Here is a 12,046-nt window from a genome sequence, read left to right on the forward strand (position 1 = left end):
CTATGTGCGCACTGAGCGTTTTTTTGACGCTGCGTTTTTGGCCTCTAAAAACGCATAAAAACGCACCCACAGTAAAAACCCGCACTGGTAAAAACTGCACTGGTAAAAACGCATGCGTTTACTGCGTTTTGGTGCGTTTTTGGCTGCGTTTTTTTATTTCTGCATTTTGCTGCATTTTTCTAATGCATTGCATGGGTGAAAAACGCAGAAAATCACAGAAAAGAATTGGCATGACCATTTTTTTTTCCAGCTCAAAAACGCAGCTAAAAAAAAAAAAAAAAAAATTGCGTGCGGACAGTAAAAATGAAAACTCATAGGCTTTGCTGGAGAAGCAAAGTCATGCAGTTTTGAGCACAAAAGCCCACCCAAAAACGCCGCAAAAAATGCACTGTGCGCACATAGCCTAAGGGCTAGGCAGCTGCAAAATAAAGCAAATGAGGGTAAGAGCAGGACAATTGCCCTTCAAATAAATGTGGATAAAGGGAAAACAAAAAAATATATATGGCGTGGGGTTTCCCCTATTTTTTAATAACCAGCCAAGGTAAAGCATACAGCTGGGGGCTGGAATTATCGGGCTGGGAAGGGTCATAGTTATTTGGCACTTCCCAGCCTAAAAAGAGCAGCTTGCAGCCGCCCCAGAAGTGGTGCATCCAGGAGATGCGCCAATTCTTGTGCTTTATCCAGCTCTTCCTGATTGCCCTTGTGCAGTGACAATCAGGAAACTATTTTTGGGGTTGATGTCAGCTATGAATTATCAGCTAGAATCAAGCCCAGGGGGTTAGTAATGGAGAAGCGCCTATAAGACACCCCCATTACTAACTTGGTAAGTGTAAAGTAAAAAAAAAACAAAACAGACTAATACCAGCCCACAGCTGTATGGTTTACCTTGGCTGGATATCAAATAGGGGGGAACCCACGTTTTTTTTTTTATTAATTATTATTTTGTTCCTATCAGCATCCAGCCATCTTCTCTATGCCGAAAAGCTAGTTGATTGGCTGCATCCTTTCAACAAACTTTATTCAGCATCCAAATTCTGACATGAACTTCCGTTAAAAGTCAGCGTTTGGATTTGAGCCCTGGACACTAGGTTCCTTACAGTTCAGGTTCGCTCATCCCTGGGCCTTATCCTTACTCTCCATAGCGAGGTGAGCCTCTACACCATTCTTTCAGCATAACCCAGATAATACCCTGTTGCGCTGTTTTCTTTTAGCTAACTGCTTACGCTCTGGAGACCCGTCCTCTGATCCACATGGTGACACCTCAGTGCTATGTTGTCTTTTTATGGCATAGCGGTCCACCTTCTCTTCAGCACCTGATTAAGAATTAGAAAGAAAATGGCTGTTATTTACAGTACATTTATACTTTTTCTTTCTCATCAAATGATGACTTTGGCTTAAAAGGGCCTCTGTCAGCACATAATGACTGTTCAAACCAAGTGCAGACGCTCGTGCATCATAGCGGGGCTGATCATTTACATGCACCCTCCCACCTGCTCGTTTGCCCCGTATTACCCCCTTCTCTGGTTCTGTGAAGCCAAAGCCGTCAATTAAAGAAGAGGGGAGGGTGGAGACAGAGGGAAAACAAGCAAGTAGAAAGTGATCTTAAATGATCTGCCAGGATGTACCAAGCGCCTGTACTTTATTTGAATAGTGATTAGGCAGGACATCTCTTCTCCCGGCCTAGTCATACCTCAGATCTTATAATCACATCTCATTGCAAATGACTGACAGCCTTCGCTAGGTTGCATTCACATGTTGCGGCCAAGGTGCATTTTTTTGGCTCAAACGCAGCAAAAAAATGCACCATTTGCACAATGTTTGAATATTGGGGCTAAACATCGCAGTTTTAGGCCATGTTCCCACAATTAACTTTTCACTGAATTTTGGCACCTATTATGTAAAGTAGGTTTCTTGCATTTTTTCATTGTGTTTTTAGCACGTTCTTTTGACGGTGTGTAGTGCCCCTGAGACTGCTCGCTACAAGGTATATTATTATAATCTTCCCGGGCATGAAGAGGTTAACCCGGTAAGTTTACACACACCTCACATAGCTCATCTAAACAGTCAGGAAGTGACTCAGCCAATTCCTAGCAGACCCAGGCACTGGGGGAACTCCGGGTCATCATAACAACATCTGGATCCTTGCAAAGGTGGGGTGCAGGAGTAGGAATAAGTTACAAAGCAGACAGGAAGGCGCAGTCAGTTCCAGTCAGACAGAGAGAGTAGACACGCTGTGGAGCAGCTCCCTGAGGGTTTTTTGCCAGGCACCCCTCAGGGAGGCAGAACAGAACCGTCTGGGATGTAACACCGCACCGACCTCTGCAGGAGTCTCCTGCAGAAGGGAGCCAGCCAGACCAGGGCTAGTAACACCTGGAGGGACGGGACCCGGTACCAGTAATCGTGGGCAAAAGGAGTACAATTGCCAGGGAGAGTACGATATGAGTACTCACGGGACTGAGCACAGGCAGGGTACGGAGCCCTAGTTCAGGACGACGCTTCAAGCTCACCTGATAAAAATGTGCTCGGCGAGGGGACCCTCATTAGTGTTCGGGGCACAGCAGCAAAGAGGGAACCTGGGAACGGGGACAGCGGTCCAACCCAAGAGGAGGTTAAAGCTGTCTGCCATACGGGCCAAGACAGAGAGAGAGCGAGCGCAGGAGGGGATCCCAAGACACTTCAGGCCACGGGAACCCACCAAGTACAGAGTTGTGCACAGAGGAGATAGCTCACCGATTACCAGACTGGACCGGACCTCACACCTGCCCAGGATTGACCGGAGTCTGATGGCAAGGACCAGCACCTGGGGTGCGATACCATCTTAACCAGAGAATAAAAGCATCTGGAACCCGCACCCGGTGACTGAGTAAATTCCGCCGCCCTGTGCCCCGGTGCTCCCGTGGACTGCCGCCCCGTTCTCACCAACCTCCCGGGGTAATCCCACTCCGCCTGTGGGGAGCGATACTATCCTGGCTGCACCCAGCACCTGCCCCGGAGAGAGACTCTGCAGCAGCGGCCAATTCCTGGCCACTCACCACGGGTGGCGCTGCAAAGCATCCCCCATCCCTATCCAACACCGCTCCTGGGAGAGGAAAAGTTGCAGGAAGGGTCGGCGGCGGAGGAGGAGGCCGAGACCCAGTCACCATTGGAACCGGCTACATGCTTCCCAGGGACCCTTCGCCCTCCTTCCATCCCCCCCCCCTCTCGCACTTGTTTGTCTTTTCATGTAGCCGACGGGGCCACGGAGCCAGGTCAGGCCAGTCACAGCAACCCCAAGAAACCACTGGCCTGGTGACACGTACCCTAAGGCCCCGTGGGGCACTACAGGTGGATTTTTGGCTTCTTTATAAAGTGCTTTGTTTTTGATACTTCCTGGTATTTGGCTTAGACAAAACTTCACTGATATGTACCACCCCTGCTCGAATCCAGATGTCACTACTCGTGGCTCGAGGGTCTCCGGACCTGGGGGCTGAGGGTCACACCCAAATGAAGAGGAGGGCTATTTACAAGGGAGATATATAGTTTGTGACGCCACCCGTGGTGTACGGTAATAGCGCGAACCACCGCTGCCGTTGGGAGTACCTGGGGTGATGGAGTGGGGTAGCCAGATGACGTTACCCTCCACGGGTAGGGGAAGGCCCCGGGACTCTGGATGGTGGATTGGGGTGCAGGGGGAGCGCAGGCTTGCTGGTCGCAGGGGTTAATCAGGTACTCACTCAGCAAGAAAGCAGATGCTGACAACGTGGTAAACCAAGTCTCTGGGTGCCGATGCCCTCTTGGGGAGCTCGTTCGGGTCCCGTCCCCTGCAGCACTGCCTGGTGGTCCGTGGCCTGCCTCCGGGCACAGTAATTTTAGCGTGTTCAAATGGCCCGTCAGCTTTGAGCTTTCCGGGCCCCGCACCCTGCTAAGAGTAGCAGAGGAGCTTGCTCTCAGGAGCTCACGCTTGGGATTTCAGTGGGCTGCTTTGCTTGGAAAGCCCTATCCCCCTCGTTGCGCTAGTGCCCCCGATCTCTGAGCTTTGTGGGAACAGTTCATATAGGCCCTGTCCTCCGCAGGTTAATTGCCGGGTTGCTTGAAGCTTCTCCCCGACCTAGGGTCCATGTACCACGACAAGTCTTCGGTCCCAGCCCGGCTACTGAACTGCGGCTGCTGGCTATCCTCCAAGACTAGCCAAGCACCCAGTCCCAATCTCCTGCGACCGGGTCTCCGACTCCTCTAGGTCGAGACCACAGTCTGTGACCAGGGCCAAATTTGGAGTTCATCCTGCCCTAGACACGGTCATTGGTGGCGCCCCCTTCTGATCAGTCAGATTAAGGTTTTGTGCACACAGCATTTTGTTTTCAGACAGATGCACCCTGTAACCCACCCAAAATACCCAAACTATGAATTCTAAAAGGAATGAACTCATACACTGCAGTGTAAAAACGACTTACTGTTCATATGTTCAGTCTTTGAAGTTTTTTTTAAGCGGGTCAGGTTTCCTCAGACATGAAGCAGCTAAATGTGATCGGTCCATTATATGGGTGGCGTCTGCTTGGATGCCGCTTACTAGTTTATTAAATTAAGTAGAATCAAGTAGCTAAACGATGTTTGAAAAAAAAAAACGACCAAGAAGCAACAGCACGAACTTCTGGGAGGCGGAGCATTGGAATGGCTGCTTCTTAAGAGAGCTCCCTGTTACAGCCTGAGAAAAGCCCAAATAGAAAATCAGCAGAGGGCTTACCGAAAACCAGGCAGTGGGGATAAGGCCAGGACAAGGGCAGTGCAGCGTTAGCCCGGCTCTCCTGTGTCCCCGGGGGTCCTAGAAGCTCGTCACACCGAGCAGCAGCAAGCTCAGCAAACAGGACTGCACGCTGTGTTTACCTGTCACACAGAGCTCCGTGGACAGGCCCACCGTCTGAGATACTGTGAGTGAGGGGGGAGCTGAGAGCCCCTGGAGACATTCGGCTGTGAGAGCAGGTCAGGAGATAAACGGGGCTGAGGAGGGGGCAGATACATCCCTGCAGGTCTCATCTTAAATGGCTGCTGCACAAGGCCTGTAATCTGCAACAGTAAACAGAGGCAGATAAGCCTGAAGTGCATCACAGCTCAACTTGATTAACCCCTACTTCACCACTTCACCAGCACTGACAGTATAGAAGAGGGTGAAAAACAAAAAGAAGTGGGATCAGTCATCTGGCCTGCCTCCTGCCCTTCTGACTGGTCTTTTTCAAGTAACATCTATACACTCTCATACACAGCGTGGAAATAATTGTGAAACAGCCAAGTTTACCACACAGATGTAATTAAGCTTATGTTATTGTGACGTCACCACAGTCTCTAAAGAAGCTCCATATTTACAGTTCTTACTATGGATAAATTTGTGGGTAAGAGCAATGCCACACAACCAAGTAAAGGAATTAGACCGCAAAGACGAAACCAAAATGCACCCCCATCACCAGGGGCTTCCCCTGAAGCAACTACAGACGCACCCCAGGCCACTGCTAAGGCCATCACGGATCTCTTGATGCCGGTGATTGATGGGCGGCTGGCAGCCTTCCAGTCTTCATTATACGTTATAGTCACCCAAGTTAATGCCCAGGGTTCAAGGCTAACAGATGTGGAGCAGAGGGTCTCTGACATGGAGGACTCTGTAAAGAAAATTTCAGAGATGCTGGAGAGCAGGAATAAGGACATTGCTGTATTGCTGGACAAGGTAGATGATCTTGAGAACAGGTCCAGACGCAATAATTTAAGGTTGGTGGGCGTCCCTGAATCGGTTCGGCAAGCTGATCTACTGAAACTCACTTCAGAATGGCTACCAGGAGCTTTGAAATTGGATCTAAAGTCGGGGCCAATTGCTATTTAAAGGGCCCACAGAGTGGGCCCACCTCGAAATGATGGAGAGGTCAGACCCAGACAAGTAATTTTTAAGGTCCTGGACTTCCAAGACAAGATCAGATTGCTGACAGCATTTAGAAAAAAAAAAAAAAAAAAAAAAAAAAAAATCGCTTACTTACCTACAATAACTCTAAACTGCTTTTGTTCCAAGATTACTCAGCAGCCTTGACAACAAGACGCAAAGCCTTCAATCCAGTATGCAAACTATTGGCGGAAAAATATATTCTCTTCAGTCTACTGTATCCTGCTGTTCTACGCTTCACTACAGGGGGAAAGAATTGGACTTTTGAAGATCCTAAGTTGGCTTTAAATTACCTTCTTCAGGACAATGGAGCTTCGCCAGCAGTCAACATAGACACTTAAATCGGAGACGTCACTGTGCTAGAGTTCTGATGTTCATTCTGTTTTTCCTTTTTTTTTCAGTGTCAAGACTGCCAGAGAGGCAGGTGACATTGTCATTAGATTAAGGTTTTTGTTTAGATGGGAAGGGGTTAGGGGGGCTCTGCGTGCGTACCTTTAGTTTAGCTCTCATATGGGTTGTCGCGTTTACTCGCTGGGATGGACGAGGGAACCCAAATAGGTTGTTTATAATTTTACAATTAATTCCTCCTTCTGGAATAGGATAAATGACTAACACAGAGAGCACAAATGTGTCCACGATTAAATCGCTGTATTGGTGCTCCTGGAATGTTAACGGGTTAAACTCTCCTATTAAGAGGAAAAAAGTTTTAAATTATCTACATCGTTTAAATTGCCATATTGTCTTCTTACAGGAAACACACTGGATGAAGGGCAATCACCCATTTCTTCACAGCAGAAAATATGCCGTATGCGCAGAAGCGTCATTTACGAGAAAACAAAGAGGGGTAGCTATATTGATCAATAAGCATATTAGTCATGAAGTTCTGGAGGTTTCAGAGGACCCTATGGGGAGATTATTATTGGTGAAAGTGAAGATAGAGGGCACTATCTACAACTTAGCAAACATATATGCACCAAATATTCCTGATCCACAGTTCAGAGCCAGATTGATCGAAAGTATCACAGGTTGGGATATGACTAATTTAATTGTAGGCGGAGATTTCAATGAGGCTCATGATGGAATTTTAGACAGGTCAAGTCCCCAGCCATCACCTCTATTGGCGCTCCATAGTGGTTTGCAATATCTCGTCAATCAATTGGGACTAATAGACACATGGCGCATGCAGCACCCAATAGATAAAGATTATACATTTTATTCACATGTCCATGACTTACATACACGGATTGACTATTGGCTACTAAGCCCAGCACTGACGCCACATTTACTTTCCTCCAACATCCTAAACATCTGTATTTCGGATCATGCACCGGTTACTTTTAATTTGCTATTATCTACCACAATACTACGGGAAAGAAGCTGGAGGTTTCCTTCATATTTATATCAATCTGAGGATTTCAAAGCTTCTTTACAAAACTACTGGAGCTTTTATGAGAATGATAATCACGAGCATAGTGGGGACGCTGGTTTGTATTGGGCTGCCTCCAAGGCAGTAGTAAGAGGTCAGATAATATCATATGTCAGCCATAAGAGAAAAAAGCTCCTGGAACAAACTATATCAGCACAAAAACTTCACGCAGGCATATAAAAGATTTTAAAAATAACAACACGGATACGACAAAACAACATTTCTTGGAGGCCAAGGAGGCGGCGGACACCTTGGCCCATGAGATGGCACTTAGTAACCTGGACTACCAGAAACATAAATACTTTAAATGGGGCAACAAACCTGGGAAATTACTAGCTTCTTTAACCAAACCCTTTAGAACCACCACTAGAATCCACAAAATTAAAAAGAAAGATGGTACCATGGTAACAAAAGATGAGGAAATAGTGGAGGAGTTCAGGGCATTCTTTGGCTCCCCCTATGAGGCGGAACCGAGGGAGGTTGACGGGGAAGCTGATTTTATCCATGGTACCATAGCGCCCATCTTGACAGAGGAACAAAGAGTAGTACTAAACGGCCCTATAAATATTTCAGAAATAGTAAAAACTATTGGCACTCTTAAACTAGCCAAAAGCCCAGGGCCCGACGGATTTAGTGACGAATATTATAAGATCTTGGGAGCCTCTATCGGTCCTCATCTATGTGCAGTGTATAATAAGATAGTCACAGATAGAATAATTCCCGACAGGTTCAATGAGGCAAACATAGTATTACCTAAGCCAGGAAAAGACCCACTACAGGTGGAGGGATACAGACCCAACTCATTACTCAACTCGGATTTTAAAATCTTTACTAAAATACTAGCTGGTAGATTACAACAAGTGATTCCAGATCTTATTCTGCCCTTCCAAACGGGATTCGTGCATGGGAAATCCATCACCTATAACATCAGGATGGCTATTGGGGGCTATCTCTTATAGCAGGAACCATAGATGTACCAAACATATAGTAGTTAGCCTTGATGCGGACAAGGCCTTTGACAGGGTCTCTTGGGCCTATTTACATAATCTTTTGGCATGTCTCCAGGTGGGATCCTGGTTTTGCGAAGCAGTCAAGATGATATACACAGAACCCAAATCCAGACTATCTATAAATAATACATTCTCTGAGCCATTTGAGGTACAGAGGGGAACGAGGCAGGGGTGTCCCTTGTCTCCTTTATTGTTTAATTTGGCTCTGGACCCAATGTTGAGGACCCTACATAATTTAGCAATATTTCAGGGCATGAGAGTCGGTGGGACAACAATTAAACTTTTGGCTTTTGCCGATGATATTTTATTGTTTATTGCCAATCCCTCTCAAGCGATTCCAGAGATAATGAACACATTGAATAATTTTGGAAAGGCCTCAGGCTTCAGGGTAAATTACAAAAAAACTGAGGCATTGGCAATGTACAAATCGGGTAAAATTGATAACAACTTATTTCCCTTCCAGTGGTGTACCAGGTCCATTAAATATTTGGGGATTCAGCTCCCAGCAAACCCCTTGTTACTATATCAAATTAATTATAAGCCTCTTATAAATTCATTAATACATCTACTCCAATCTTGGAAACATCTGAAAATATCCTTTTCGGGCCGATGTCACTTAATTAAAATGGTAGCATTCCCCAAAATAATGTTCTTATTTCAGACTCTCCCGTTGCTTCTACGCAAATCAGATATTAAGCTACTAAATTCATCCTTTGGAAAATTCATTTGGGGGCACAAGGGTCGTACTAGGATCAGCTTAATCAAGCTTCAATTACCAAAAGGGGCAGGGGGCATAAATCTTCCAGATCTGGGCAGATATAATCTAGCAGCAAATTTGAGATATGTGGTGGACTGGGTGCGAGGAGTATCTCACTTTGCCAATGTACAATTGGAACAACAGCTATGTTCACAAGTCTCGTTAACAGCATTGCTGCATTTAGGGAACGAGGAAATACCAAGTGAGGTTAGGGATCATCCAACACTATGGTATACTATACAAACGTGGAGGAAGGTGAGGAAACTTGGTAAAATTAACACTTCAAGTTCCCCATTTCAACCCTTTATTGGAAATCCGAGATTCCTCCAGGGTCGCCCTCCGAGGATTTATGAAACATTGTCAATGCAGGGTTGTGCTTATGCTGCAGATCTAATGGAGCCTGATTGGTCGTTGCTTTCTTACGAGAAGGCGGCACACCGATTTCCAGCTTTTGTAGGTCAGCCTTTTCTTTTTCTTCAGGCGCGTAGCTTGGCACAAAAATATCTTGTTGACAAGCCAAAGGGAGATCTTGGAGGAAGTGTGGATAACTTTCTTAGGAGGGCAAGAAGCCAGGCGTCCTCGACTAGTCAGGTTTATTCAATGTTGCGTACAGTTTGGACATGGGAGGGGAAAACAACAGGTCCAGCAAAATGGAAGGTAGACATGCCAGAGTTCGAGGTAATGGATTTTTTACAAGCCACGCTGTTGCAATGTAAATTTCTGTCGTCCAGTAGCTACACAGATATGGCCTTGATGATTCTACATAGAGCATATATTACTCCAAAAATTCAATCAAAAATGGACACAAATGCCTTATACTCTTGTTCTAAATGTGGCATAAGAGACACTGACCTGTTTCACCACTTATGGGACTGTGTTCAGATACAGGGAGTATGGAGAAGCGTTCACTCACTCTTACAAAACACATACAATATTCAGTTTGCTCTGACACCACAGTGGGCGATTTTTAACATGTTGGAGGAGGCTCAACAAAGTCTTCCGAGAGGTACCAGGGCAATGTTAACTATTTGGGCCTCGGCCACTAGGAAAAGTATCCTACATCTCTGGGTAAATCCTGAAGCACCCTCTCTAGCGTTTATCCAAACAAAACTAATGTTCATATTCAAAATGGACTGGCTGGATGCACTGTCGAATAAGGAGAAGTTGACTAAGGGTTTCTTTGAAACATGGTCTTTATTTATACCTAACTTGGCTACAGTGCTTAAGGATAGACTTAAATCTCAGTTTGGACAGACCTCTTGGTACCTTCTTGAACTGCTTAATGGACACATACCAATTACATAAGTTACCATTTTAAGTTGCTTCTGGTCGCACGCAGAGCAGGGGGAGGGGTGGGCGGGACTGTTTTGATTATAATGTCATCAATGAAATGCTCTTTGTATAAGAGAAGATTGTAAAAGAAATTCGGTTAAAATTCAACAAAAAGATGTTTAAAAAAAAAAAAGAAGCAACAGCACAAAAGAAAAAAAAAAAAAAAAAATCTATAATATATACACACTACAGTTCAAAAGTTTAGGGTCGATTACATATTTCTTTATTTTTGAAAGAAAAGAACATTTTTTTGTTTCAATGAAGCTAACATTAAATTAAAACAGAAATACACTCTATACATTGCTTATGTGGTGAATGACTAATTTTAGCTGCAAACGTCTGTTTTTTAATGGAATATCTACATAAGTGTATAGAGGCCCATTTCCAACAACCACCACTCCAGTTTTCTAATCGTAAATTGCGTTTGCTGTAATAGAAGGCTAATGGATGTTTAGAAATCCCTTGAAAATCCTTTTGCAAGTATGTTGGCACAGCTGAAAACAGTTTTGCTGATTAGAAAAGCTATAAAACTGACCTTTCTTTGAGCTAGTTGAGAATCTGGAGCATTACATTTGTTGGTTCCATTAAACTCTCAAAATGGCCAGAAAAAGAGAACTTTCATGTGAAACTCGACAGTCTATTCTTGTTCTTAGAAATGAAGGATATTCCATGCGAGAAATTGCCAAGAAACTGATGATTTCCTACAACAGTGTCTACTACTCCCTTCAGAGGAGAGCACAAACAGGCTCTAACCAGAGTAGAAAGAGAAGTGGGAGGCCGCACTGCACAACTGAGCAGCAAGACAAGTACATTAGAGTCTCTAGTTTGAGAAATTGATGCCTCACAGGTCCTCAACTAGCAGCTGCATTAAATAGTACCCGCAAAACGCCAGTGTCAAGGTCTACTGTGAAGAGGCGACTCCGGGATGCTGGCCTTCAGGGCAGAGTGGCAAAGAAAAAGCCCTATCTGAGACTGGCTAATTAAAGAAAAAGATTAATATGGGCAAAAGAACACAGACATTGGACAGAGGAAGTTTGGAAAAAAAGCGTTATGGACAGACGAATCGAAGTTTGAGGTGTTTGGATCACACAGAAGAACATTTGTGAGACGCAGAACAACTGTTAAGATGCTGGAAGAGTGCCTGACGCCATCTGTCAAGCATGGTGGAGGTAATGTGATGGTCTGGGGTTGCTTTGGTGCTGGTAAAGTGGGAGATTTGTACAAGGTAAAAAGGGATTTTGAATAAGGAAGGCTATCACTCCATTTTACAACGTCATGCCATACCCTGTGGACAGCGCTTGATTGGAGCCAAGTTCATCCTACAACAGGACAATGACCCAAAGCATACCTCCAAATTATGCATGAACTATTTAGGGAAGAAGCGGCAGCTGGTATTCTATCTGTAATGGAGTGGCCAGCCCAATCACCAGATCTCAACCCTATTGAGCTGTTGTGGGAGCACAGCTTGACCGTATGGTACGCAAAATGTGCCCATCAAGCTAATCCAACTTGTGGGAGGGGGGAGGGGGGAGGGGGGGGGGGGGGAGCATGGGGTGAAATATCTCCAGATTACCTCTGCAAATTACCAGCTGGAATGCCAAAGGTCTGCAAAGCTGTGATTG

At 45.4% G+C, this 12,046-nt stretch overlaps 1 protein-coding gene across 1 annotated transcript in view; it reads right to left on the reverse strand.

Annotated features, from left to right (window-relative positions):
* The window catches only part of FOXR1 (forkhead box R1), a 73,355-nt gene that overhangs the window by 52,899 nt on the left and 8,410 nt on the right, over positions 1-12,046 (reverse strand). The window contains exon 2 of the mRNA XM_075327269.1: positions 1,224-1,313. Coding sequence (XP_075183384.1) covers positions 1,224-1,313 — 90 coding nt within the window. The remainder of the gene's footprint in view (positions 1-1,223; positions 1,314-12,046) is intronic.

The sequence above is a fragment of the Anomaloglossus baeobatrachus genome, chromosome 11 (genome assembly GCF_048569485.1).
Source record: "Anomaloglossus baeobatrachus isolate aAnoBae1 chromosome 11, aAnoBae1.hap1, whole genome shotgun sequence".
Taxonomy (NCBI): Eukaryota; Metazoa; Chordata; class Amphibia; order Anura; family Aromobatidae; genus Anomaloglossus; species Anomaloglossus baeobatrachus.